The sequence below is a fragment of the Mustela erminea genome, chromosome 9 (assembly GCF_009829155.1).
Source record: "Mustela erminea isolate mMusErm1 chromosome 9, mMusErm1.Pri, whole genome shotgun sequence".
Classification (NCBI taxonomy): Eukaryota; Metazoa; Chordata; class Mammalia; order Carnivora; family Mustelidae; genus Mustela; species Mustela erminea.
This window is the reverse complement of record NC_045622.1, coordinates 108,867,594-108,892,795: the sequence shown is the minus strand read 5'-3', so window position 1 is coordinate 108,892,795 and position 25,202 is coordinate 108,867,594. Positions and strand designations below refer to the sequence as shown.

At 48.1% G+C, this 25,202-nt stretch overlaps 1 protein-coding gene and 1 long non-coding RNA gene across 6 annotated transcripts in view; one reads left to right on the top strand and one right to left on the bottom strand.

Annotated features, from left to right (window-relative positions):
* Window positions 1–688: 688 nt before the first annotated feature.
* KDM2A (lysine demethylase 2A) overlaps window positions 689–25,202 on the bottom strand; it is a 113,721-nt gene continuing 89,207 nt past the window's right edge. For 4 of the 5 annotated variants that reach the window (XM_032357602.1, XM_032357601.1, XM_032357603.1 and 1 more), the window contains 10 exons: window positions 24,656–25,050; window positions 14,837–14,920; window positions 13,114–13,383; window positions 12,471–12,602; window positions 10,225–10,314; window positions 7,564–8,276; window positions 5,414–5,577; window positions 4,644–4,802; window positions 3,868–4,083; window positions 689–3,461 (listed from right to left, as the gene is read on the bottom strand). In XM_032357602.1, the coding sequence (XP_032213493.1) occupies window positions 3,280–3,461; window positions 3,868–4,083; window positions 4,644–4,802; window positions 5,414–5,577; window positions 7,564–8,276; window positions 10,225–10,314; window positions 12,471–12,602; window positions 13,114–13,383; window positions 14,837–14,920; window positions 24,656–25,050 (2,405 nt within the window). In that variant the 3' untranslated portion in view covers window positions 689–3,279. The remainder of the gene's footprint in view (window positions 3,462–3,867; window positions 4,084–4,643; window positions 4,803–5,413; window positions 5,578–7,563; window positions 8,277–10,224; window positions 10,315–12,470; window positions 12,603–13,113; window positions 13,384–14,836; window positions 14,921–24,655; window positions 25,051–25,202) is intronic. The other variant, XM_032357604.1, reaches the window with a different exon arrangement.
* LOC116598578 lies at window positions 16,148–18,599 on the top strand. Its single transcript, XR_004289108.1, has 2 exons — window positions 16,148–16,544; window positions 18,108–18,599. It is a non-coding gene; the product is annotated as an uncharacterized LOC116598578 (long non-coding RNA).

Sequence of the window (25,202 nt, the reverse complement as noted above, 5' to 3'; positions counted from 1 at the left end):
AAAAAAAAAAGGAAAGGCAAGTAGTACAGGCCCATGATGGTTCTGCTGCTTCTCCTCTGAGAATGAAACAGGCAACCCTTGACCTTAGTCTCTAGCACCAGAGCCTCCATGACCTTCTGACACTCGGGCACACACATACACACCAACGCAGAAAAGGTTTTGTTCTTTAGTTTTTAAATCCTTTTTATTAAAAAAAAAAAAAAAAAAAAAAAAAAAAAAAAAAAGAAAAGAAAGAAGAAAGAAAAAAAAAAAGAAAAACACCCAAACCCCCAAAATCCCAAATAAAAATATTTCCCATCGGAGGCTGTTTCTTTTTTTGTCTTTTAAAAATTTTATTACACAAATATCTCCCATTCATGTATCAGAGGAAAGATGTCCTTGCTCTTTCTAAAACCAATAGTGGAGAACGTTTAGAAAACCGAAGTCCAACTAACTTTCCTCCTTCCCTGGCCCAAAGCAACCCCCATGTGTCAACTGAGATAGCAGGACTTGCCCCCTTAATGCTTACATTTAATTTAAAATTTTTAGCACAACATTGGAGATTTGACTCTAAATCAGCAACAAAAAATATATATTTACAGTATTTCTCCGAAAAACAAACAAACAAAAAACACAACCAAACCCTTTAAACATAGTGACTTTAGGAGTTTTATTTATGGAGCAGTTATTTTTTTTAATCACCAAGTGATTTTATATTATATATATATAAATTTTCTTCCTTTCCTTTGTGGTTTTTCGCCCCGGTGCTTGGAAAGATGGAGGCGGGGTGTCTGGCCCTGCGGTCTGAGGAGGGCAGGCTCTCCTGGCAAGGCCACATCTCAGAGCAGATTGCAGGAAATGCGATGGGACTCCCGGGATCCTCTGTCCCCAGAGACATTTCTTTCCTCCACGCAGACCAACCCTCACCTCTAAAAACCATTCCCCTCTCACAGTCCTAGAGAAAAAGGCAACCCAGCAAGGGCGTAGGGTCCATCTGCCGCCACTCCTGGGCTCCCTTTCCTGCTGACCAATTTACGTGCGCGGTAAAAATGCTTGTTTTTCCAAACCAAAAACAAACAAAAATAAAAACCAACCCCCCCCCACCCCCAACCAAACCATCAGCTTGGAAATTTCTGTGGATGAAATGTCCCAAAGTCAGAGGCACTCTCCCGGCACAATCCCTGCTCTGAAGGGGTCTCTCCACCTCCCCTTTTATAAAAAGACAACAAAACGAAACAATCTTTTCAGTACTTTCCACAGGAGCAACCAGAAAAAGGCAGGAAGCTTCCAATTATAAGTCATTAACAATAATATTAATAAGGTTTTTGCTCAATACCCAGGGTTCTTTACAGAGAAGTCCCCCTAACTGAGGCACTCTGGAATAAATCACTGGCATTTCCTCGAAGTTTCAGCCCCAGGTCACTGGGGCCTGGAGACGAACGGAAGGGGCAGAGGGTCACGGGAGCAGACTGCTGCTTTTAAGGTGCAGCCAAGAGAATCAGCAGATTGGAAGAAACCGACACAATGCCACCCCGTACCAGGACCCAGTTTTCTCTTAGGAGGCCAGTCTATGCCAGGGTCAAAGCTGGGCTAGGTGGCAAAGAGGGGGCCCCTCTGCCTCTATTGCTTTGGAAGTGGCAAGTGTGCAGTTGGCGTCTCTCCTCGGGGTGGCTCACGCTTCAGACCCCTGGTGCCTGGGCTCCTTCCCCTCCCCCACGGGGCTCAAGGAGGAGGAGAGCCTGAGACTGGGCTGCAGGGAAGGGGCCAGGAAGGAGGGGGCTGGAGGACGAGAAGGCGGGGCAGGGTTGTGCTATCGCTATCCTCACAGATGGGGAGCAGAGTGCAAATCCGCGTCTGTCACGTGTGAGCTCCTGCCACGGGCTGCTGCCACTGAGCATCTCCTCACACACTTAAATATTGACCCAAAAGAAATTCCGACCTTTCTTTCTTTTTTCTTCTTCTTCTTTTTTTTTTTTTTAAAGTGCAAAAAGCTCTCTGCTGCCCTAGAGAGAGGATCTTTGGACAGGCCGTTCTATGCAAAGTAAAAGGGGGCAGCTGATGGGGCTCGACACAGGGCGGTGGAGGGGGAGACACCACGCTCCCCTCCCTCGCTCCCTCCACACACACGTGTAATACACTCAGCCACACACACAGAGGCACATGCACACCCCCTTCCACGGCTACAGGCGGAGGGCAGGTGACTGGCTTCAAAGCAGGACCCCACTGCCCCCACCCAGCCACAAGGTGCGGGATCAGTGAGCCGCTGGGGCTAAACACAGGCCTGGGCTCTGGGGGCTACACCGCAGCGGAGGCCCAGAGCCTGCTGGGAGGCAGGTGGGGACCTAGCCAAGCTCTCTGCTCTCCCCGGCTTGGGGAGATAGGCTGCTCCCTCTGAGCACACACATCCTGGGAAAGCCCTGTCCAGGCAGGAAGGAGGAACGTGTGGAAAGGGCAGTGGGAGGCTAAAGACGGAGGGGAACAAGGAGATGGCGCCTGTCTCAGAATCTGCCTAGGAAGCAATAAAATGGGGGTGTCCCTGGGGTACACAGTTCCAGCTCCTCTGAAGAGCTTCAACCCCAGTAAGTGCAACAAGGACTTCAGAGAGACTAGCGGGCAAGTCTGGGGAGGGGGGTGACCTCATTACGCGAACTACCACGAGCATGGGACAGGATCAAGCTAAAGGCAGGGGCAGAGCGTGGACACGGATGAGAGGTTTTAGACACCTCAACAGCACCAGTACGATCGGCGCGGGTCTGGCCTTCCTGGGGGCCACTGGCCCCTCCTGCGTGAGCCGGCAGAGTGTGGGGGAGGAGAGACACGCACTGGACGCCACGAGGAGAACCGGGCCACGGAGACGGGGCCGCTTTCTTCCCTGGAAATTTGCTCAGAACCAGGCACGGCTGGGGACCATGAATGGGGAGAAGGGCACCAGGGCCCAGCACAGATGATGGCTGCACAGACACCCCAAACTGAGAGCCCGGCCTCCCGGCCGGTGAGCAAGCGGGCAGGCGGGCAGGCGAGCAAGCGAGCAGGCACCTTGACAGCACACAGCCTGTGCTCTCCCCTCGGATTCGGATCAGTCTGCTACTCCTTTCTCCTTGGGAGGAGAGGAGCCGGCAGGTAAGCCTGGTGTCTACCCCCTTCTCTGCCCCGCCTGTAGGGGAAGGGCTCAAGGGACAGGAGAGCAGAGAGGGAGTGTGACGCTGGCCTCAGAGCCCGTGCAGGGTTGGGGAGAGAGGCTCTCCTGGCTGGGGAGTCAGGGGAAGATCGGTTTCCTGCTCAGTCTGGGCTGCGCGTGTTTTAGCTGATCTTCTGTATCAGCTTCTCGTCAGACAGGCAGTAGAGACTGTTGATGGACAAGTCTGAGATGAAGTGCTCGCAGGCTTTTCGAGTGATCTGCTTGCATCCTCGAAGGTCGATCAAGGTGACGTTGGCAATTCGCCGTAGGTAGATCAGGGTCTGGTCTGTCAATTTATTGCAACCTGTGAGGAAAGGGACCATGAGGGCAATGCCATGTGCGCACAGCCACAAGAGCCTGCTCCGCCGCTCAGCTCCCCAGCTCTTTTCCTTCGAATGCTAAAAGCCCTCTGTCTCATAAGCTACCCGGCTGAGAGACGAGAAGCGCGCCCCTTCTGCCTCGCACACCCCAAGGCCAAGGCCGACCAAACTGCAGCCGGCAATGGCCACGCCCTTAAGCAGCCGACAACTACCGGAGGCTTCCATCCGCCAATCAGTTAGAAGAGAGGGAAATCCGTGTCCTTGTCCAGATATGAGGAAACAAGTTAATTCCCTTCAAACAAACCCAGGTTCTCTGTTTCACTGGTCAAGCTCCAGGGAGGGCTGAGCCCTTCCGGAGGCGGGCGGCCCTGAGACGCCGCGGCGGCGTACCTGCCATGTTGAGCTCCGTGAGGGAGTAGCGAGTGGAAGACCCGACAGCGGTGAGCAGGTTGGAGGACTGGTCTGTCAGGTGGCTGCAGTGACTGAGGTCTAGTCGAGAGAGGAGGGGCATGTGGCGAATGATGAGGCGAAGCGTGGCATCCGTGATGTCAAGGCCTGCCAGCCGGAAGTCAGTCATGTTCCGGAGCTTGCTGCGATTGTCCTGACCTGCACAGGCAAGGCCGGCGCCTAGGTCAAAACTCTTACCTCTAGCTGGCTCCAAAGCTGCGGGCAGCCTCAGCTCCTTCCGAGCCAGGCCTCCTCGCAGGGGTTAAGCAGAACTGCCCACACCCAGCCCTGCCTGCAGGGAGTGAGTAGGCTGTGGGGGCAGTTTCTAGGAAACCAGACACATTTTCTTTCTTCCCAGCTGCTAGATTATGCCTCACACAGCAAAATGGGATGTGTGGAACACTCCACCCCTCCCCACACTCCCACACTTTTCTAGACCATAATGCAAACGGCTTCTAACGTCCCACCTCAACCATGAAGCCTTCCCAGACTTCCTCAGGATTACACCACCTGCGTCCCAGACGGAGTCCCTCCTTTGTCGGCAGGCAGGTGGCCGGCTGTGAACAGCTAACCTGCGCATCCACACCACCCGGCACTCTGCCCTCCATCTGTACTCATCCACAGCATCGTTCTGGACACTTCCTTAGTTTCTGAGACAAAGTCTGTCTAAAGACAAAGCTACCCTAAGATGAACACGAGAAGTCAGGGCCAGAGCATACCTGGTTTATCAGCCGGTGGAGTCAGCAAGTCCCGAATTTGAGGGTCCTTGATTCCTACTGCCCACCGAAGATCAAGGGTCCTGAGAAGGGGGCAGCTGGAGGTGCTGAGGGCAGATACTGCAGACCAGGAGCAGCCTGCTAGGAGGAGGTCCTTCAGTCCTACAACGGGAACAGACAGACATGCAACCGTATACTCTATTGCATTTCCTCGCTTTGGTGGTAAAACCAATTGCTTAGTTCCTACCACAGTAATGTAGTTAGCGTTAGTGACTTCCTGTCTTCTAAGACCCCAAAATGCTGACGAGAGAAGGCATGCTAAGGGGCCAATCATGGCAGTATCACACTCAAATCTTGTCAGTGGCTCTATCCGGGGTAATGATGGACTACTCCAGCTAGTCTGGAGCGGTGCCTTGGGGACTGGTCGTTAGGGGCCCTGGGTGGAACCCCTGCTAATAAGCAGGAAGATGACAATGGCATGGGGCTGCTGCCCAATATTGCTCCAAAGCAATTTTATTTACTTTTAAGATTCTACTTATTTATTGACAAAGAAAGACAGACAGATACAGACACACACACACACAGAGTAGCACGCAGAGAGAGGGGGAGAAGCAGGCCCTCCCCTGAGCAGGGAGACCAACTCGGGACTTGATCCCAGGACCCCAGGATCATGACCTGAGCTGAAGGCAGATGCTCAACTGACTGAGCCACCAGGTGCCCAGCCCTAAAGCAATGGGAAGCAGCACTGCCTACAGCCTTCCCTGCCTGCTCACCCGGCAGCCTGTTGACGAGCCACGTCAGCTGTTTCTTGGAGATGTTGGTCCAACTGAGGTCAAGGCTGACTGGCTGCCTCTTGATGATGCCACTGAGAGCCTGGGGTACAATAGCCTTACACCTACTCAAGTCAATTTTTGTCCAAAGTCTCTTGTCGCAGCACCTGTGAGAGAGAGAGAGAGAACTGGCTGTCAATAACCCAATACCCCTTGTCGGAGGAGCTCCCATCAAAGCGTGCTGCGGGCTTCTGGGAGAAGCAGAGCACGTGGAGAGCCACCCTGCCTGGTTAGGCTCTTCTATAAGCAGACAGGTACCACACCCTGGGTTTTGTTTTTTTTTAATTGTTTTTGGTTTTGGTCTTTTTTTTTTTTGCTTCAGAGAAAAGGACTTGTCCTTTACGGCAACCATACAGGTTAAGCAGTGAACTTGACCCGGTTCACCAATTTACTCTGGAAGGGCTGAGAACACAATTGTTAGGAACACACAGCAGACAATACTATAACCCTTCAATTGCATTAAAACAATATGGCTCCCATCAAAGCTTGTAGAAGGACGTATTAAAAAAATTGACTTCTTACTGCCTGAAGCCTTAGACTTGCCTCTAATTCTCTCCCTTGTCAGTCGTACCCAGCTGCCTGGGCTGCAGGGTGTTCCTCAGCACAGCTACAATCCATCCTGCCTTAAGCCCTACAAAGAGCCCATCCCTGTATGAGGCCGAAAGACGGTCTTTATCATCAGGTCAGGACAGTCTTCTGCCTGTCTTGCATTTCTGCTTCAGTGCTGTCTTTTTATTTTCTGCTCCAGTCCAGACCAGAACTGGAAGGGAGAGGCCGCCTTCCCCCTGCAATCTACAGTCCACAGGCCATAAATAGCACTGCAACATGCAGGCTTCTGTTTAATATTTTACGGCCCCTGCCCCCAAGCCTGGCTCAGAGTCTGGTCAGCAGGGGAAGGGGAGACAGCACATAAGATGAGTCTTATGTGACTTGGTCTGGAAACTGAGGGACAGAACCAGGCAGGCCCGCTAGCACTACAAAGAGAAAATATTAGGACAATTTGGGTAGATCACATATTAATTCAGATTTGGGAAATAAACTCGTATTTGCAAAGAATGAGGTCTTTATTTAAAGACTGAAAATATTTCACCAATGGCACATGAGACTTGTATGGTAAAAACAAGCTGCTTATGATAGAGCAGTGAGTCTCAAACTTTAACGTGTATCAGAAGCCCCTGGAAAACGTGTAAAAAAAAGATGGCCTGGCCCCACCCCCAAAGGTTCTGACTCAGAAGTACTGAAACAGGCAATGAGAATCTCCATTTCTAACATGATGCCGGGCAATGCCAGTGGCCCACCAGTAGTCTGAGCATCACATTTTGAAAACTACTTTAACTGGGTTTGGCCCAGATACAAAGAGTATGTTACGTCCTAGGGCCTAGGAGCAAAAGGAAAAATAATGCCCTACGGAAACGTCTGTTCATCATCTCGAGGGACTTCTTCTCCCCGCTAAGTATCTCACTGCTGAGCTTGACAAGAAATGGCAGGTCTCATTAGGAAGGATGAGTAAGTCTCAGGAAGCTCAAAATTCGACTCTGCTTCCTGAAGAAAGGAATTAGGGTCCAGACTTGGGGGATAAGAACAAAAACTGTGAAACGGTGAAAACATTTACATTTTTTGAAAAGCATGTCCACCTCTTTCAATAGATGGAGAGGAAACTGAGGCAGGGGCTCGAGAGCAGTCACCTGGGTCAGCAGCAACGGGTGTGACTGATACAGCTGAGACTGAGACAGGCTCTCAGCACATGTGTGCTGAGTACAGGTTACTTACGGGGGGGGGGGGGGGGGACTGATGACTAAAGGTTTGACACAAACTGTACAAATCCAACCCCCAAATCAGTTTCGTACACCCAGCAGAGAAGCGGGAAAGTGCAGAGCAGGGAGAGGAAGCCAAGGGCCAACCTTGCCCGAGGACCCCTGCAGGTACAAAGAGCCACATCTTTAACAGGACCCGCTGTCTAGGGAACGGACTGAGTTGATTCAGTCCTTGGGGACCCAGCAAGCCTCCAGATGCCAAGACGCATGCAGTTCTCATATGGAAAGTCTGCCACCTACTCCCATACCCCTATTCCTGATCCCTGTATCCCTGCTCACCATTTATACCACGTCTTGCACACTCGCATACATTCACAAAGTTCTCTGCGGCTGAGGTAGCGGAAGACAGACATCCAGACCTCCCGCTGCATCCAGCTTTCGTCTCCATCCTGAGCCCAACTGCCCCGGCCATTCAGCCTGGCTGCACCCCCCTCCTCTGCACTGTCATCTTCCTCCTCCTCCTCCTCCTCTTCCTCCTCCTCTCCCCCCAGCCCCTCCTCATCCCCACGCTGGGGGGTTCGGGCTGAGCAGTGCTGCACTAGCACACGGGGGGAATGGCGAAGGTTGGCAGAGGAGGCCGTGATGGCCTGCAGCTTGGGCACAATGGATGTCCCGTGGAGCTCTTTGGTGGGCCTCTGCAGCGTGACAGTGAGGTACGATCCCCGGATCTTGGCTTTCTCAACTTCAGACAGCTCCTTTTTGCCGCTGGGATTGTTCTCCTTTTCCCGTACCATGGTGCGCTCTGTGGCCTGTAGCCGCAGCAACTGCCGCCGTTTGAAGCGCTCATCGCGGCTGGCACTGTGGTGGTCGCTGGGGCCAGCCCCAGGGGATGACCGAGTCACCATACCCCGGGGGGAGACCGGGTCATGGATGAGCTGCAGCATGGAGGTGGGTGAGTGAGGCGGGGGCGTGAGGGGCTCGTCGCAGCTCCGCAGGGGCCGCAGGACTTTGGCTTGCACGGCTTCGTCATCACTCTCTTCCATTTTCCGCTTCTGCAAAACACGCCCCCAAAAAGCCCCGTCAGTACCTTCCTCCAAAACCCTTTAAATTTGCAGTGAGCCTCACTGTTGCTCTCCGGAGACAAGAAAGAAGACAGATCACTGCTCTTCTACGGGCAAAGGGGTGGCTGCAGGCTACAGGGTGGTCACCTCCTCAGAGTCCGCGATCTGCCACATCAGCAACCGGGCCCGAGCCTGTGCTGGAGAAAGCTGATTACAGACCAAACCCTTAAAATAGGTCACTTGGGAAATCTACCTGTGTGTGACACAAAGGTTTGTGTCCAAGTATAGAGGAGTGAGACCCAAATTTGAGCTGCATGATTCCACAGCCCACCTTATGCATCTCTTGCCCCAAATTTTGGGATTATAATTCCCTGGATAAAGATATCCTTTAAAGAGACCACAACTTTACCCCTATGCAATCTGACCATTTTAATTCTGTCTCTAATTTAGCTCCTTCACCCTGGAGAGGTGTCTGACGGTAGATGCTTGTGGTAGAAGAAAAGCAGCCTACAGAAACCATTTGAACTAGGACACAGATCTCACAGCAGTAAGCACCACGTTTAGCTCCAGTGTCTGAGCCAGACTCTACCAGGCTGCTTCCTCCCCTCCACACCCCACCCTATCCCTAGAGTCCAACCCCACGGAAGACAAAGCAGAGCGCGAGAACCTCTGTGAGCAACTGCAATGCTCCAGAGGCGTGTGTTCCAGATGAAGAGGAGGAACTGGGGTTCAGTGAAGCCAGTGCTCCACCAGGGCCAACACCTCATCCCAGGGCACCTGTCTCTTCCTGGCGCCCACCGTGACTCTGCCGTGATGACACTGAACCAGTGTTCCACTAGGGATCAGAGAGCAGTGTTCATATTCTCCTCAAGGAGACCGTTTCTGTCCCTCAGCAACAAGCCCCGCTCCCTTTGCTCTGTACTTTCTTAGAGCACTATGTCTGGAAGAGAATGACCACCTCCTGGGTGCTGGCTTTGACAATGCAGGAAGGTAACACTAGAACACAGAATCTGTCGGCCCACCTGCTCGAGAAGGGAGGCAAACGCCCACCATTACGCTACTGCCGCCAAGGACAAAAAATGTAGAAGCTTCCAGTATAAGAACCTGAGGTACCTGCTGAAACTGAGAACTTCAGCACTAGTCAACTCTACATCCCCGCAACTCCCAAGACAGTTAGACTGAAATTCAACTACCTCAGTGCCCAAGTGGAAAGAAACAGACGACAAGGAAATCTGTCTCTGCTCCTGTGCAATGGGGCCATGAGGGGACCACTGGGGGCTGGTTGGCTGCCACCAGGCCAGCTGCCTCCTCTGGGTGTGCCCTCAACAGGTCTTGTTCTTGCTGGTCTGAGTAACCAGAATCCTTCTGGCCCTTTAGCATTACCCACCTGGCCAGCAACCTCCACTACTCAGGGCCAAGGTCATGGCACTGGTCCCCCTGCAGGGAGGGGCTACTTCTGTGGGACATGTTTGGACACAAGGGCAGGGCTTTCTGCAAGGCCACAAAGGTGAAGAGGACAAAAATGTGAGCCTGCTTAACTGGAAACTCCAGCACACCACTGTACTTACCCACTGCCTCAGGTCACTGCCTTCCCTTTAATTTCATTCCTTAGGAGCAACCGTGCTCGCCTTACCGCCCTCCTCAAGTAACTCAGCTGTATGGGCTGCCTAGGGTCCCAGAGTGTAAAAAGACCTCAGCGATCTGCAGACCCCAAGTGGAACAGTATTCAGTAATACAAAAAACCCAAACATTAAAAATTCCCAACAAAAGAAAAAATAATTAAGCAAAGGTGAAAAAAAAAGATAGACACAATACAAAATAATCTCTGTGGGTCAGAAAAACCATGTGAATAAAGTTGCAAAGGCAAATGTATTCTAGCCATCTTCCAAGCCTGGCGTTTCCTTTCTTCTCCAGAGCAATCTGGAAAAAGCTCCCCTACCTGGGCTTTCTCCGAGCTGTCCTCCTGGTAGCACTTTGGACACTCCCAGCAATTTGGCAATTCCTCATTAAGCAGCCCTTCTCCGTCCATCTGGAGTAAGACAGGGATGTTAACAATCTAGCACATCAGAAGCAAACAAAAAACCCAAAATATAAGAAACCCCAGCCTATTTTTTTGAAGATTTTATTTATTGAGAAAGGGGAAGAGAGCACAAACAGGGGGAGCAGTAGGTTTCCTGCTGAGCAGAGAGCCCAATGCGGGGCTCGATCCCAGGACCCTGGGATCATGACCTGAGCTGAAGGCAGAGGCTTAACTGACTGAGCCACCCAGGCACCCCCACCCCGGCCTGTTTCTTAAGGCTCCTGTATCACACAGTAATAGCCACATGGTTGGGAAGAACGTGGAAGTTACCTACTCGTAAACACGTCGCTGTTTGTGGAGATTCCCAAGAGTCTGGGTCAATGTGGGGTCTCTCTCCTGACATACACATGTATATATTTATCTCTCCTGACACATTCATTTTCTTGAAAGTTTCCTGCCACTCTGCAGAAGGAACTGACCACACAATTCAGAAGGTGCCAGACCTTATTTTGATAGTGGGGCACAATAATTATGACTGCTTGGGTTCTGACACCAGTGGCCTAGTCTCTGTGACACCGTGCTCTCAACTATAAAGTGAGGATAAATAACAACTCCTATCTTATGGGGTTGTAGTGAGGAGTAGATGAATTACCTGTTAAGTGTTTAGGAAAATGCTTAGCGTATAGTAAATGCTTTCTTTATCGACATGGAGATGATATCGCATCTTACTGATCCTAAGATGCATATTTTTTTCACATCTATTTCTAAAATTGGGCTGCATCTCACAATTAACAGTATCTTACAATCATTGTCAGCCAGGTGGCAGTCATGATACAGTTGTCACCCTTGGAGAAATCAACAAAATACCAGTACCAGTGCCCTTTAGATTGAAAGAAATATGAAGTAATAGGGTAGATCTGACTTCACAGGGCTGTCTTCAAGACGTAAACAAGAGGGGTGCCTGAGTGGCTTAGTCAGTTAAGTGTGTGACTCTTGGTTTCAGCTCAGGTCATGATCTCAGGGTGGTGGGATTGAGCCTCACACTGGGCTCCGTGCTCAGCAGGGGTCTGCTCGAGATTCTCTCTCCCCGTCCCTTCCTCTACTCATGTGTTCTCGCTCTCAAATAAATAAATCTTTAAAAAAAAATTTAGAAGAAGATGTAAACAAGAGAATGCATGTAAAACAGTGGTTCCCCAGGTGCCTGGGTGGCTCAGCTGGTTAAGGGTCAACTCTTGATTCTGGCTTGGGTCAGGATCACAGGGCTGTGAGACGGAGCCCTGCATTAGGCTTGGAGCTGGTAGTGGAGCCTGCTTTCCCTCTGCCCTTCCCCTCCTCCCTCTCAGAATCAGTCAGTCAATCAATCAATCAGTGGTTCTCTGCCCCAGCTACACATTAGTATCATTTAAGGAGCTTCTGCACACACTTAGGCCCAGGGTCCCTGCTTGAAGAGTGGACATGACCTCTTTTTGTTTTTGTAAGATTTTACTTATTTATTCATTTGATAGCTAGAGATCACAATTAGGCAGACAGGCAGGCAGAGAAAGAGGAGGAAGCAAGCTCCCTGCTGAGCAGGGAGCCCAATGTGGGCCTCGATCCCAGAACCCTGGGATCATGACCCGAGCCAGAGGCAGAAGCTTTAACCCACTGAGCCATCCAGGCGCCCCAAGGACATGACCTCTTAAAAGACTGCACCAATTTCCCTATTACTTTCTTAGAGGCCCTCACGTGCGTACAAAGCGTGACAGAGCATAAGCACTCATTAAACATTAGCTGATACCATCGCTCTCACCATCTTTCAGGAACTCATATCCAGAGATACACTGAAGTACGTAGCACAGATGCTTAAAGGCACAAAGCATTCCAAAACAGACCAGGCCTGGCCTGGCGACTCCAAATATACTCTTTGGAGGCCAGACTGCAAGCTCCAGGAGAACTGAACTATTATTTTGTCCTGGGCTATCCCTCAGGGTCTAACACAGTGGCTGACACACAAACCAGGCATCTGAATCAACGACAGATGTTAGACTATGACGTGACCCACAGATGACGGTCCATATTAGGGACGCTGGTGGCCTCTTGTGACACATTCCCACTGCCTGCTCCACCCGGTGCCTTCAGACATTCTACCAGCTGAGCCCTCAGGGGGCCCTGAGGCCTCTCCTCACCTGGAGGCAGCCAGGATGAACAATCTCATTGCAGATACAGCATTCCATGAGTTTCTTCTCGAAGTCCTGTGTCTCCTCATTTTGATCCACCTCTCCACAGAGGGAACACGTGACAGAGTGAGGCAGTCTGGGCTACAGGAGGACAAAGAAACCAAGAAAAGAGCAGACTCAGATGCTTATCAGTTCAGCTTCCCTTTAACTCAAGACGGGTGATTTGCTTCCTGTAATTCTCAGGGAGTGTGGAAACTGGGCAAAGAGCAGTTTCTGGTAGGGTAACCGGCGGAGGAAGACCGGGAGAACCAACCAGCTGGCAACTGGTAACAAGAGACCAGTTCACTCTCACCAGTCAGTCCCAGGCCTCACAGGCCCTTCCTCCTAATCCACGTAAAGAGGGACTGACAGCAGCGACTTTTGTCCTTGCAATACTGCTTTCTTAGTTGAAAACAGGGCAAGCAAGGACGAAAAATTAAACAGGATCATTTCTGAGCCCAGAGAGAAAACGGACAAACAAAGCAAGCCAAAAAGAGACAGAAACTTCTTTCCATCTCTGAAGTCTCTAGAACTCTCACTACCTGTACTTCAGTCCCTTTGGCACCACCTGTCTTCTCCCTCCCCCAAGTTCTTTACCCAGCAGGCCACTTACTGCCAAGCACTGCCGAAGAACACAGGACTGCTTCATGCGACCAGGCCCCCCAAACTTCTTCATGTCCCTGCAGTAGTGGCAAACACCACACTCTCCTTGCACACACGCTTTGCACTTCCGGCAGCGCACCCGTCTCCGCCGGGCTCCTGACACTATGGGGGAGGCGGCAGCAGGCCTCACGGGTGTTAACCGAGGAGCCGGTTTCATGGTGTGAGGCTTTGTGATGGGGATGGTAGGAACCCGCACCTTTGGCCGGGCGGGGAATTTAAGCTGGAAAGAGAAAGCAGCGAGGTCAAATATATCAAGTAACTCTGAGGACCGGAGAAGGTAGAAGATAACGCAGCTTGGCGAACTATGGCCCACGAGCACATCGGCCCGCTGCTCATTTTTGTAAATGAAATGTGACCAGAACACAGTGACGCTCATCTGTTTACGTATTGTCTACGGCTGCTTTCACGTGCAACTGCAGAGTTGAGAAGTTGCCACAGAGACTGTATGGCCTGCAAAACCAAAAATATTTATTGCCTTTATTATATTTGTCATCTGTGTATTACCTCTACAGAAAAGGTTTGCCAATCTTGTCAGTCTTTTCACCTCACCCACATCCGTCTCACTCTGCTGAGCTGTGACACCCCCACTCCCTGGAGCTTTCTATGTACCAAAGCCATCCAGGGGCCCTCTGATATTTCCTTGTCCTCAATAGTCCTACTCAGAAGATACTCATAAAGAAGACCGTTAACTACTCGAGGGGGAGACAGATCTTGCTCATTTCTTTATTATTCTCAATCTGGTACATAACATACACTCCAGTAGCCCTTAGGTATAGAATCTCTCTCTTAGGTATACGTTTATAATCTTATTGCTTGTCTTTGTCCTGGTGATCTTTTCAAGAACAAGGACTGGGTCTTTTAGTTCTTCAAATTTCCAGGGTACCTTAAACATATTTCTGACACAAAACATACAACAGCGAGAAATGACTGAGCTGTTCTGAGGCAGTTTCATGTGGTCAAGCATCAGCTAGGTGGAACTTCTCCACCTAGGAAGTGGTTCTTTTAAGACATTTTTCACAGCTATACACCTAAACATTCCTAAAACGTGACAGCTCTGCAAATTTCAACTGGGGACACCAAAGAAGGGCCTACGTATTTGCCAAACTCATGGCAAAGATCAGAATGCAAGCTCTTACTTTTATTTAATAAATAACCGTGACAAAGGACAATACAGGAAAAAAATCATACAGAACCTAACGAAAACTCGTAAATGACAATTTATTAGCTAACAGGTCATTCCTTTCCTTCTTTTTTCAATTTGATACCGAAAAATCCAAATTAAGGGGTTTCCTGAGTGTGTGCACTCACTCCATCATTGAAATAGTCCAGCCATTTAAATATATGTAATTATTTTGACTAGTTTTAAAAAATACCCGTGAAAATAACTGAATCACCGGGCCAGAAGGACAGGAACAAATCCATTCTGGTGAATAAATGTACACTTTTGGATCTAAACCTGGAGGCAGGTTCTTAGTTCTGTTAAGAGAGTCATCTCCAAAGATAGCCACTTATCCTGACCTAAGAGTTAAAACAGAACAGAGTAATGATTTTCTGTCAGTTTATTTTAATGTGCCAAAAGCTGTCTGCCTCTAGTTGTGCTTTTTCTTCCTGGAACGGTGATGACCAGCCAGCAAAATGCTTCAGCAGCCTGAAGATCAAGAACAGCTCCTTACCTTATCCCTTTTTGGCCACTGCACTATCGGGACTCCAGTGAGGGCTAACTTGGGATCGCTGTTGGCAAGCTCCTCCAGCAAAATCTGAGGGTAGGATAGGACAGAAGAGGGGGAGGAAAAGCAAGGCACAGTGAACAAAGAGCCAACGACTCCCAGCAGCATCAAGACTTAGCCCCAGTCCCTAAAACCGACATGGGAAGGGCAGGCTGGCAACTGTGTTTTCCCTTCGTTTACAGGACTCACTGTAAAACAAACTGAAGATGAAAGAGAAAACTCCGACTAGTACTAGTACTATCAAGACTTTGAATTTACCTTTGCTCCCAACTCCATACTCGCATACTCACTGTGCAGTTGGTATGTACACTGAAGTAGCTAGCTACGTGGCAACAAGTGTTACTTGTCATACAGTTCTATATATGGCGGTACAACTTTATACTGCCCCTTTAACTTCTCAATACCAGTCAATGAATATTATCAAGAAGTAAGTACTGCCTTCATTTTGTAGATCTCAGCAAAGTGGCAAAAAAGACTGGCTAATGCTGGATTAATTAATATGAAACGCAGAGTCTTAATGTCTTGATTCAACCCAGAGCTCTGTTCTTTTAAAGTTGATTACAGAAATCTCAACTTCAAATCAACCAATCAATTGATCAATCTCTCTCTCTCTCTCTCACACACACACACACACATAAAGTCAAGTATTTGGCTTTATTCTTATAAACGGAGCAGGAACAATCTTGGGGACAACAGTTTTAATGGCTTTAGCCAATCTAGTCTGAACGACTTGAAGACAATGCGACAGTAAGAAACTGCCGCTGAAGTGATTCATGCTGGTCTACTGTTACTTGGAAACAAGTCTTTATGTTTTACACAGAAAACTTCTGAATCCCAGACCTAGCAGAATGAAATCCCTCTTTCCCTGACCTCATGAGCCCTAATGCAAAGGTAACAGCAAAAAACCCAGAAATCCAGAAGACAAGCTACAAGATTCCTTTCAGGTTGCCCTCCCTAGTATATTAACTATTTCAACAACTAAACTTTGATCCTGGACCGTGAGCATGCCTGGGCCATCTTTAATAATCATTTCCATATTCCTGCAGGCTCTGCCTAGAAGACCAGGACTTTTTGAGGCATGAAGCACTTCTCTACCAAGCATTTTCATCCTAACCTAAGGATCATGATCCAAATCCCAGAGTTGGGACTCAGAAAGACCCTTTAAAACTCACACCCAGGAAGCTCCCCCACGAAGATCCCCTTTGCCAAGTCTCCAGATGCCTCTCACCCTCCCCCAAACTGATTTCATTTGCAGACGTTTTATTTACTTCAAGTTGCTATGGCATCCTATTCTGAAGCCTCCTGTTCAACACCGCCCAGCCCAGCGTGGGGGTGAAGAGGCGGTGCGGTGCCACGTGGGACTAGGCTCTGGTACGGGCTCCTAATCTCCCTAGGGTGAAAAATTCAGGTCCATTCAACGTGTGTTAGGGAGTGCACAGTTCCCCTCCCCCACGTCATACTGCCGAGGAGTAGGACTCTGCCCATTTCCTCTGCCGGAGAGCACTGAGCTGTCCACAAACAGGGACTTTCCACTTTCAGCAAAACAGACCGCACAGAAAGATCTGCGATTGTCTGAGGAGGAAAGGAACCTAACTGCTCACCAAAAGCAGTCTCCTTCTACCTGCACGATTTTTTGTGTGGGGGACAGGGAAAGGTAGGTGGAGAAACTGCCTCTGCGTGGGGGTTGAGGGGGGCAGCTGTTCACGCATATACCGCTCACTTGCTGGGGTCCGTGTGGGTGTGGAGGGAAATGCAGATTTCCTTCCAACCCTTATTTTGTTGGGGCCATACAACCAAGCTCACCCCGCTTCATCAAATAAGGCAGACTCCAGATGAGGCCCTCTAAGAAACCATATAAAGAAGCCACCACCCTTCACCAGAGGGGGTTTGGGACGGGGAGCGCAGAGCGGGGGCGGAGTGCGGAAAGGCTGACGCCTATCTGGGCTCCTGGCATTCGGGAGAACATTCAAACACAAGCCCACACCCCACACATCACAGGAAGGGGAAGAGAACAGCGGGCGTCTGGGCAGAGAAGGGAAAAGGATTCCCCAAAGCCCAGCGACCCAATTCAAAAGCAGAGCCCACCAGGACAGGGAACAAGTGCGGTGAGGGCTCCCGGGCTCCCGCAGCACTGAGTAACCTGAGCATTGTCCGGGACCCGCCCGGCAGGCTGCTCTTCTGCCTCTCGGCCGAGACAAAGTCCCTACAGTTACACACACCCCGAGTCAGAAAGGGTTTGCCGCCCGCCCGCCTGACCTTGCGTTTCTCGTCGCTCTGGAGCTGCCGAGGCTCTTGGTTGAAGTTTTCCCAGCGTCTTTGTTTTGTTTTCTGTATTGGAAGTTGTGCTGAAGGAGTTAGGTTTTCTCCCTCTAGGAAAATACCAATTTACTTGAAAATTCTGGAATCTCCCAAAGTACATCAGGCAGGGCAGTCCGGTTATAACCCTTCAGGCTACCCGGAGGGAGCAGCGAGTCGTGTTCTGAGCTCCTTCTCGAGCCCTTCAGCTCAGCCGCGGCTTCCTGTGCCTGCGAACAATGCTGCTGCGTCACCCACATGCAGCTCCCAGAAATGCTTTGCAACGGAAGATGGCAGGAGGGGGAGCTGAGCTCGAGTGAGCGAGCCAGGCAGAGGGCCCAGCCGTCCTGCTGCAGAGTCGGGAGGGGGTGTGCTCGGCGAGGGCTGTCGGCCCCGTGATTGGAGGAAAGGCTGCCCAGGAGGCGAGCTAGGCCGCGCCCCCGCCTCCTCCCTCCCACCACCACTGCAATAGGAGAACCCAAGGCCGGCCCCAGAGGGCTCCCTCCGGCCGACTTCGGAAGGCGCCAGCTAAAGGAAAGGCTTTAACCCGTTCTGCATCTACGCCCGTGAGTGTCCTTGCCTCCGTCCACACCCTTCAACGCAGGGTCACCTCTTACTGTTACAGCAGCACTCTTTCCCGGGGAGCAAACACACACGACCGTCCCCCCCTGCTCTTCAGGCAAACAGGAAGTCGCCCGAAGTTCAGCCTGTGCAAGAGCCAGGCACCCGGGCTGAGCTCCTTTGAGCCCCCTTTCTGCCGGCACACCCGCCTGCTTCACCTGCCCTCAGTGCTGCTCTCCCAAGTCCAGAATTCACAACGAACATACGTGTTTCCAGAAAAACCTTCAGGAACAACACATTTCAACCAATATTGAGATATTCAATACATATGTCTGTTTAATATCAACTATTTCTACAACAGATGCCTGCCTCTGGTTGCGACTGGGCACTCCACCACCGAACAGCAATGCCTAGGCAGCTAGTGCTTCTAGCAGTTCCATCACGACCAAGTCCAGCGAGCTGAGGCTCAATCTCAGGTCCAGGTGCTTTACTCTCCTGCCACGGAACCAGCACAAGGAGCCACTGAATCTGTGTCTGCCAACTCCATTACCCACCAGTCTCCTCGGACTCTCCAGGACACCAGCACTCCTGCACATTTCCTATTCTAGTCGTTTGTTTTGCCTGCCCCATTCCTGATGACCCCTGGATGAAGCGACCCTGCATCTTATCAGACACCTCAACCACGCCACTTCTGACAGCCCCTTGAATGATGTGTGTCACACACTCTCCATGCACTGATCACGGTTAGGGAGAAGCTCAGACTGAACACACTCTCTCTCAGGCTACAGTGTATCTTTTGGATCCAGATTTATGTAATTTTTAGACTCTCAAAAATGTAACTTGGCTTTTTCAGGAATTACAGATGCTGCTTTGAAAGCCCTCAGGCCATTGGGAACCTAGCTAGGAAACATTCTTATTTATTTTCAGGACAGTTGTCTCAGTGAGTTTCTGGTGCAGAGTCAGCGGCTAATGGGCTTTATGGGGTCTAGGCCAGGGGCTACATATGGGCTTTATGGGGTCTAGGCCAGGGGCTACATATGGGCTTTATGGGGTCTAGGCTAGGGGCTACATACGGGCTTTATGGGGTCTAGGCCAGGGGCTACTACATATTCACAGTAGTTTACCAAGGAAAGGTGGGAGTTCTGTGCTTTTTGGTAGAGCTCTTCCTTGAAAAGGTTCTATGATCATCTTAATCCTGAACCTCTAGTCTGCACTTTATCTTAAGACTCAAAGACCAAGTGCCATCAGCCTATTATGTTTGACAAACTTTCCTTGATGGTGTGGGAGGTCTTCTTAGAAAATCCTTGTTTTGGTCTTGGTCCTATCTAACCTAGAGGGATGATAAAAAACGAATACTTAGGAAAACATACTGTCATGTTGTAGCAAGTGAAAACCTTAAAGGTCACCAGGAAAGGACAAAAACCAGATACCATACTGGGGAACTCACTCCAAGTAAGTTTCCAAATCATTAATTAAACAAGGCCGATTTTTTCTATTAATTTAGAATAAGATAGGCAATAAAGATCAGAATTAGTAAGAACCTGACATGTAATACAAGAATGTAATAAAAACACTTTGAAGAATTACATGCATTTTAATCTAACCTTATATGCCTTGTAGCTGTTAAATTATTTAAAACTTTCTATTTAAGGGTGCCTGGCTGCTCAGTCAGTAGAGCATGAGACTCAATCTTGGGGTAGTGAGTTCAAGCCCCATAGCGGGTGGAGAGTTTACTTAAAAAAAAATAGTAAGTATAAGTAAACAAAATAAAACTTTCCACTTATTAACAATGTGTGAATTATTACAAATAACAGTAAAAACTGCAAATGGAGTTTTATTTATAGAGGCTGCCTTCTCCCCCCTCATCTAGTTTTATTAAAGATTAAGATCCAATACAAGGTCCTCTACCAGTTCTCTTTAACTAGCATCAGAGTCACCCCCAAAGTGTCAGATGAAGCAAACTTGTGATTAGTGTCTATACTTATCTGAAACCATGACTCTCTGCTTTCAGTTCCAGCACACTCCTGAGATGGAGCCGACTGTAAATTTTTAGATCATGGTTGCAAAACGTTAGCATCTCAGATCAGAGCAGCAGTAGTGGTCTATGCACCACAAAGAACAACTCTGGAATTTATAAGTTGAGAGCCATTTATATAATGTTGGCAATGAATCTGTATCATCTAACAGGAAAGTTTATTAACTTTCTATTTTTTATTTAAGAGCTCACCTGAAATTTTTATTTTATTTAAAGATTTAATTTATTCATTTCACACAGAGAGCATGCATATAAAGCAAGGGGGGCGGGAGAGGGAGAGGCAGGCTCTCTGCTGCTCATGGAGCCTGATAGGGGCTCAATCCCAGGAACCTGAGATCATGAACTGAGCAGAAGGCACATGTTTAACTGAGTGAGCCACCCAGGCGAGGCTAACTTTTTATTTTTATTTATTTATTTCTTGAAGTGGGCTCCATGCCCAGCATGGAGTTCAATGTGGGGCCTGAACTCATGACCCTGAGATCAAGAGTCAGGATGCTTCACTGACTAAACCACCCGGGCCCCTTATTTATTTATTTTTAAGTAATCTCCCTACCTAACGTGGGGCACAAACTCACGACCCCAAGATCAAGAGTCACATGTTCCTTCTATTGAGCCAGCCAGGTGCCCCTTAACTCTTGAATTAGGAAGACTGGCACCTCCTTCCCTCAGGACAGGATCCACCCACTACACCCAGTGCTCACTCGGCACCCTACAACACGCACGGCGCCTGTAAAACCTAGAACGCGCTGACTTTCTCAGCCCATTTAAATGGCTGCTCCAACACTGACCTGTACTCCCCCTGAGGACTTGATCCATAGCACGTCTCCGTATTTACTCCAACACTCAGCCTGCTTCCTAGCACAGAGTAGGCAGGCATTATTCGGAGAAGTCGAATAAATGAATTTCATAGATTTGTAACATCTAATTTTGTTTTCTCTAACAGTGATATGGCTTATTAAGTACTCTACTAATATTATTAATTTTCAGAATAGCTCCACTGAGGTGGATGTTATTTTAGAGAAAATAGGCTTTCATATATCTAGTATCTTGACAGAAAGTCACGTTTGCTAAGCTCATCAAAATAGCTTAGAGAAACCAAAAAGTAAATATTTAGTAATATAATATATACTATATATATATTTACTAAATATATGTATTTACTAAATAAATATATTTAGTAATATAATATAAAGTAAATATTCAGTAAACACTGAATTTGTTTCACTGAGTTGGGTAGCCAAATACACTGATACACTAAAAATCCTTTACTTATGTACGTATATTAAGAGCTCCTTTATAACCAAAATAAATACAAACACCACAATAAAGTCCGATTAAAAACTTAGTCTTCCAGCTGACGCCCACCACATTGCTGTGACCCACTGGCAGCAGATGGCATGTCCCTCTCTCCAGCACCCCTGCGATGCACATACAAAAGAAACTTTTTCTCACATTAATGGGAGTGTACTATACACACTGCACCAGGTTCTGTCTCTAGTCAACATCTATCAAACACAAGACTTCCCGGTTTCAGAGATGCGAAAGTATCTCACAGTGCGAGAGAACTCCATTCTACTTTTAGGAGTCCAAGTCAACGTACCTCCCAGACACACTACTGACTACTTTCCCCTGATCTTTTACCAATAAGTCAACACTTTTTAATGCCCCCTTTTAAATCAAACCCCCTTCCAATTTTATATCCTACGATCTTTCTTCAACAACGTGGAATTTAATGTTTGGAATCTTCAAAGCCCTTTCCCACCATCACGAGAAAGGACTTTGCTCTCAGGGATACAGAATTACGGATCTTTCATCCTACCACTTCTACTCTCATCCCCGCTGCTGGGTCTTCACGAGAGCCACACAGGCTGCACCAAGAAGCAACCCCTCTCTCTGCAGGAAGAGTAAACTCCAGGCTTACTGTCGTCCTCCACTGCGGCACAGGCCTCTATGCTACCAGCTCCAAGTTCTCGAGCACTGCAGTCTCCAGCTGTGCGGGAGTGGCACCTACCCAATCCAGTGCTTCTTTTCTTTTTGGTGACGTTCAGATTCTCAAAGTATTCAGGCTCTAAATTCACTATTGTCTGAAGCTCAGACTAAACATAAACGGTCAAACGCAGGCATGATTATCCACATGACCTTAAGTGAAAACTACCTGCAGAGCTGGGATCTCAGCCTGCCGTCTTCTGCAATCAGCTTTACTTTAACTACGGTTATCAGGGCAAACAAGACAAGGTGTGGACAAGCCCCTACAGGAATAATCAAACGCTGTCACCCCGCCGGTAGGTCGTCCTGGTGGCCACTCCCTCCTCATGCTCTGGTCTCTACGCCACTCTACCTTAGCCAGTGATGGCAACCATGTTTTTCATGATTCCTGACAAACAGAAGGAAGCTCTCCCTAGACTCTTTCCATAATGCTCAGAGCCCTCTTTAGAGATCTTTTTGACTCATTCCCTTTCTTCCTGCCTCCTTTCACTCTGCTTAGATATTTGACACAAATTTTTCTATATTTTCCTCTACCACTCTGCCTCCTCAAATATCTTTAACTACTTTAGTTAAGGGAGCATCTGTATTTCTATCATGACACCTGACCCTGTACAACTGACCAGTGGATTATAATATGGCTTCCGACAACTGGATTCAATGAAGTCAAATCCCCTATTCTTTTTCATGATTCAGAAATATAGATACCCAGACCAAAAGAATGTCAGTGAGATATAAACTTAGAAATCTTTCTTTTTAGGGATCCTATAGGCAAGTTAATTAATTTAATGTTTCCTACAGGTATCTATGATGGAATAGCTACATACAAAAGAAACTTCTGAGGGAAAAAGGTAAAGATGCTATAATCAAACTCTCAGGAAAGTATAAAAATGTATGTCCTATCACAATGGAAAAGAAAAAAAATTTTTTTTTAAGATTTTTTTTTTTTTTAAATTGACAGAGAGAAATCACAAGTAGATGGAGAGGCAGGCAGAGAGAGAGAGAGAGAGAGAGAGAGAGAGGGAAGCAGGCTCCCTGCTGAGCAGAGAGCCCGATGCGGGACTCGATCCCAGGACCCCGAGATCATGACCTGAGCTGAAGGCAGCGGCTCAACCCACTGAGCCACCCAGGCACCCGGAAAAGAAAAAATTTAAATGTCTGTTGCTCACTTTAGGGTGGAAAGTGAATTTAGAATCTAGTTTGTGGGGCGCCTGGGTGGCTCAGTGGGTTAAAGCCTCTGCCTTCGGCTCAGGTCATGATCCCAGGGTCCTGGGATCGAGCCCCACATTGGGCTCTCTGCTCAGCAGGGAGCCTGCTTCCCTTCCTCTCTCTCTGCCTGCCTCTCTGCCTACTTGTGATCTCTGTCAAATAAATAAATAAAATCTTAAAAAAAAAAAATCTAGTTTGTGAGTCTGGGAAAGTATGGTTAAGTTTGTTTTGCAGCATATTAATCATTATAGAAACAAGACCACACCTACCTAGACCTCTGCCATTTCCTCCCCTAAATATAAGCAACAATGATACCACCTGTCTCTTCTAGAACAAACCTTGTAAAACCAAACTACAAAACCAACTGTCCCACTTCTGTCACTACTGGAGAGGACCAACCTCACCAGGTTACCACTCTTTTCTGCCTCTAGTCTTTTACCCTTTCACTGATGCCTAAACAGTAAGATACAATTAAAAAGTTTATCATAAAAAGAAAAAGCATCCCAGATTACAGAATTCTTTCCTGAGGTGGTTGGCAGAAGTGGCCAAGGAAAAATGTGAATCAGGAAATCAGAAATGGAACAGACATACTAAGATATTAAGCCCATCTTCCTTAGGGCCACATAAAATTATTCAATATAAATACTTCTGTGGCTTAAAATAATCTGTATGACAAATTTTGAAAATAAACACTTATTTACCAATAGCGAACCAGCTTTCTAATTCACATATCCATGCCCTGCATCCAAACTGTAGCTCCAAATGATGACTTACAAAGAAAATTGATATTCCCAGCCTTTACAGTTTTTGGGGTTTATGGTAATGGTTACTTGTGAGGAAAGACTTAAAAGAATTTCCTCCAAGTTTAGACAGTTGATACCTGGACCCCTGAGAAGCTCAATTCTTTGAGACTAATACATGAAGGGTGGGACAGCTCTGAAAAATCACTAATACTGGGAGATCTCTTGAAAAAGAAAAATATGTAACATGAAGAAACCTGATCTAGCAATCAGATAGGTTATGTCTGTCTTTTTTTTTTTTTTTTTTTTAAAACCTCTATGCTCAATGTGCGACTGACCTCACTACCCAGAGATCAAGAGGCGCATGCTCCACTGAGAGAGCCAGCCAGGCGCCACGGGACAGATTATGTTTATTTACAATGACACTTCCTCAGAAGCTGTCCAATGGGTTTTAAAAATTTAAATCTTAAAAGTAGATAAAAATGAAACTAAGTATGCGAAAGCTACTCAACATCAACCAGTGGAAAAGAGCTTCTTCCTTATCTGCTTGGGGTGAGACTGCTAGAGATTGTTATTGGCCACTTTTATTCTGAAACAGGCCTCTTCATCTGCAGGTAACTTGTTTAAATAGTATTTCCTAATACTATTACTTAGTATTAAAAATGAAGAGTCTCCTCCTTTATTTTTAGAATGAATCTGAAATCTGTGTTTTTTAGGACTAAATTTAAGTCCTAATTGAACATATAAATGTTAGTATTTCAACAGCAGGGACCTAACCTCACTTTAGGAATTCTAACACTGTACAGCACACACACACACCAGTAAATATTAATTTCTTTCTGAATGAAACAGATTACCCGGAATTCCTGTACTTTCTAAGAAATGCGAAGCTGCTTTCCCGAGCCAGATGAGTGGCTCCCACGCCACATAACCCACCCTTACCTTCACGTCGGCAATAAGAGCATCTTCATCTTCTATCCCTGTGGGGACACACTTCTTGTGCAGTGGCAGAGACTCCAACTTATCTACAAGACAGCGGAGGCCTTCAAGCTCAAAATGGGTCAGATGCACCTGCCTGTCCTTTCGAGGACTACACTGGGGATCCCACACTTGGCCATTATGGGAGGCCCGGCTAGAGTCAGAGGAGGAGTCCCCTGACAAGGTTTTCTTCAGATTTGGAAGACTCCGGCAGCTTTTGCCCAGTCCGTCATAATCCAGGTTGACCCCATTGGCTACGGGGCTCGTGAGGACAGAACGCCTATTGCTCAGGCGCCTTGGTTCTCGATCCACTGCTTCTTCATCCCCATTTCCAGATTCCAACCCATTTAACTCCAAATCTGCCAGTAAAAAAAAAAAAGAACAAGCCACTTGACCATGTGATCAACGAGAGAAACAGGCGGCATGGGAGGGACCCTGGGGTTATAAATGACAAAGCTGGGACATTTTTTTAAAGATTTTATTTATTTGACAGAGACCACAAGTGGCAGAG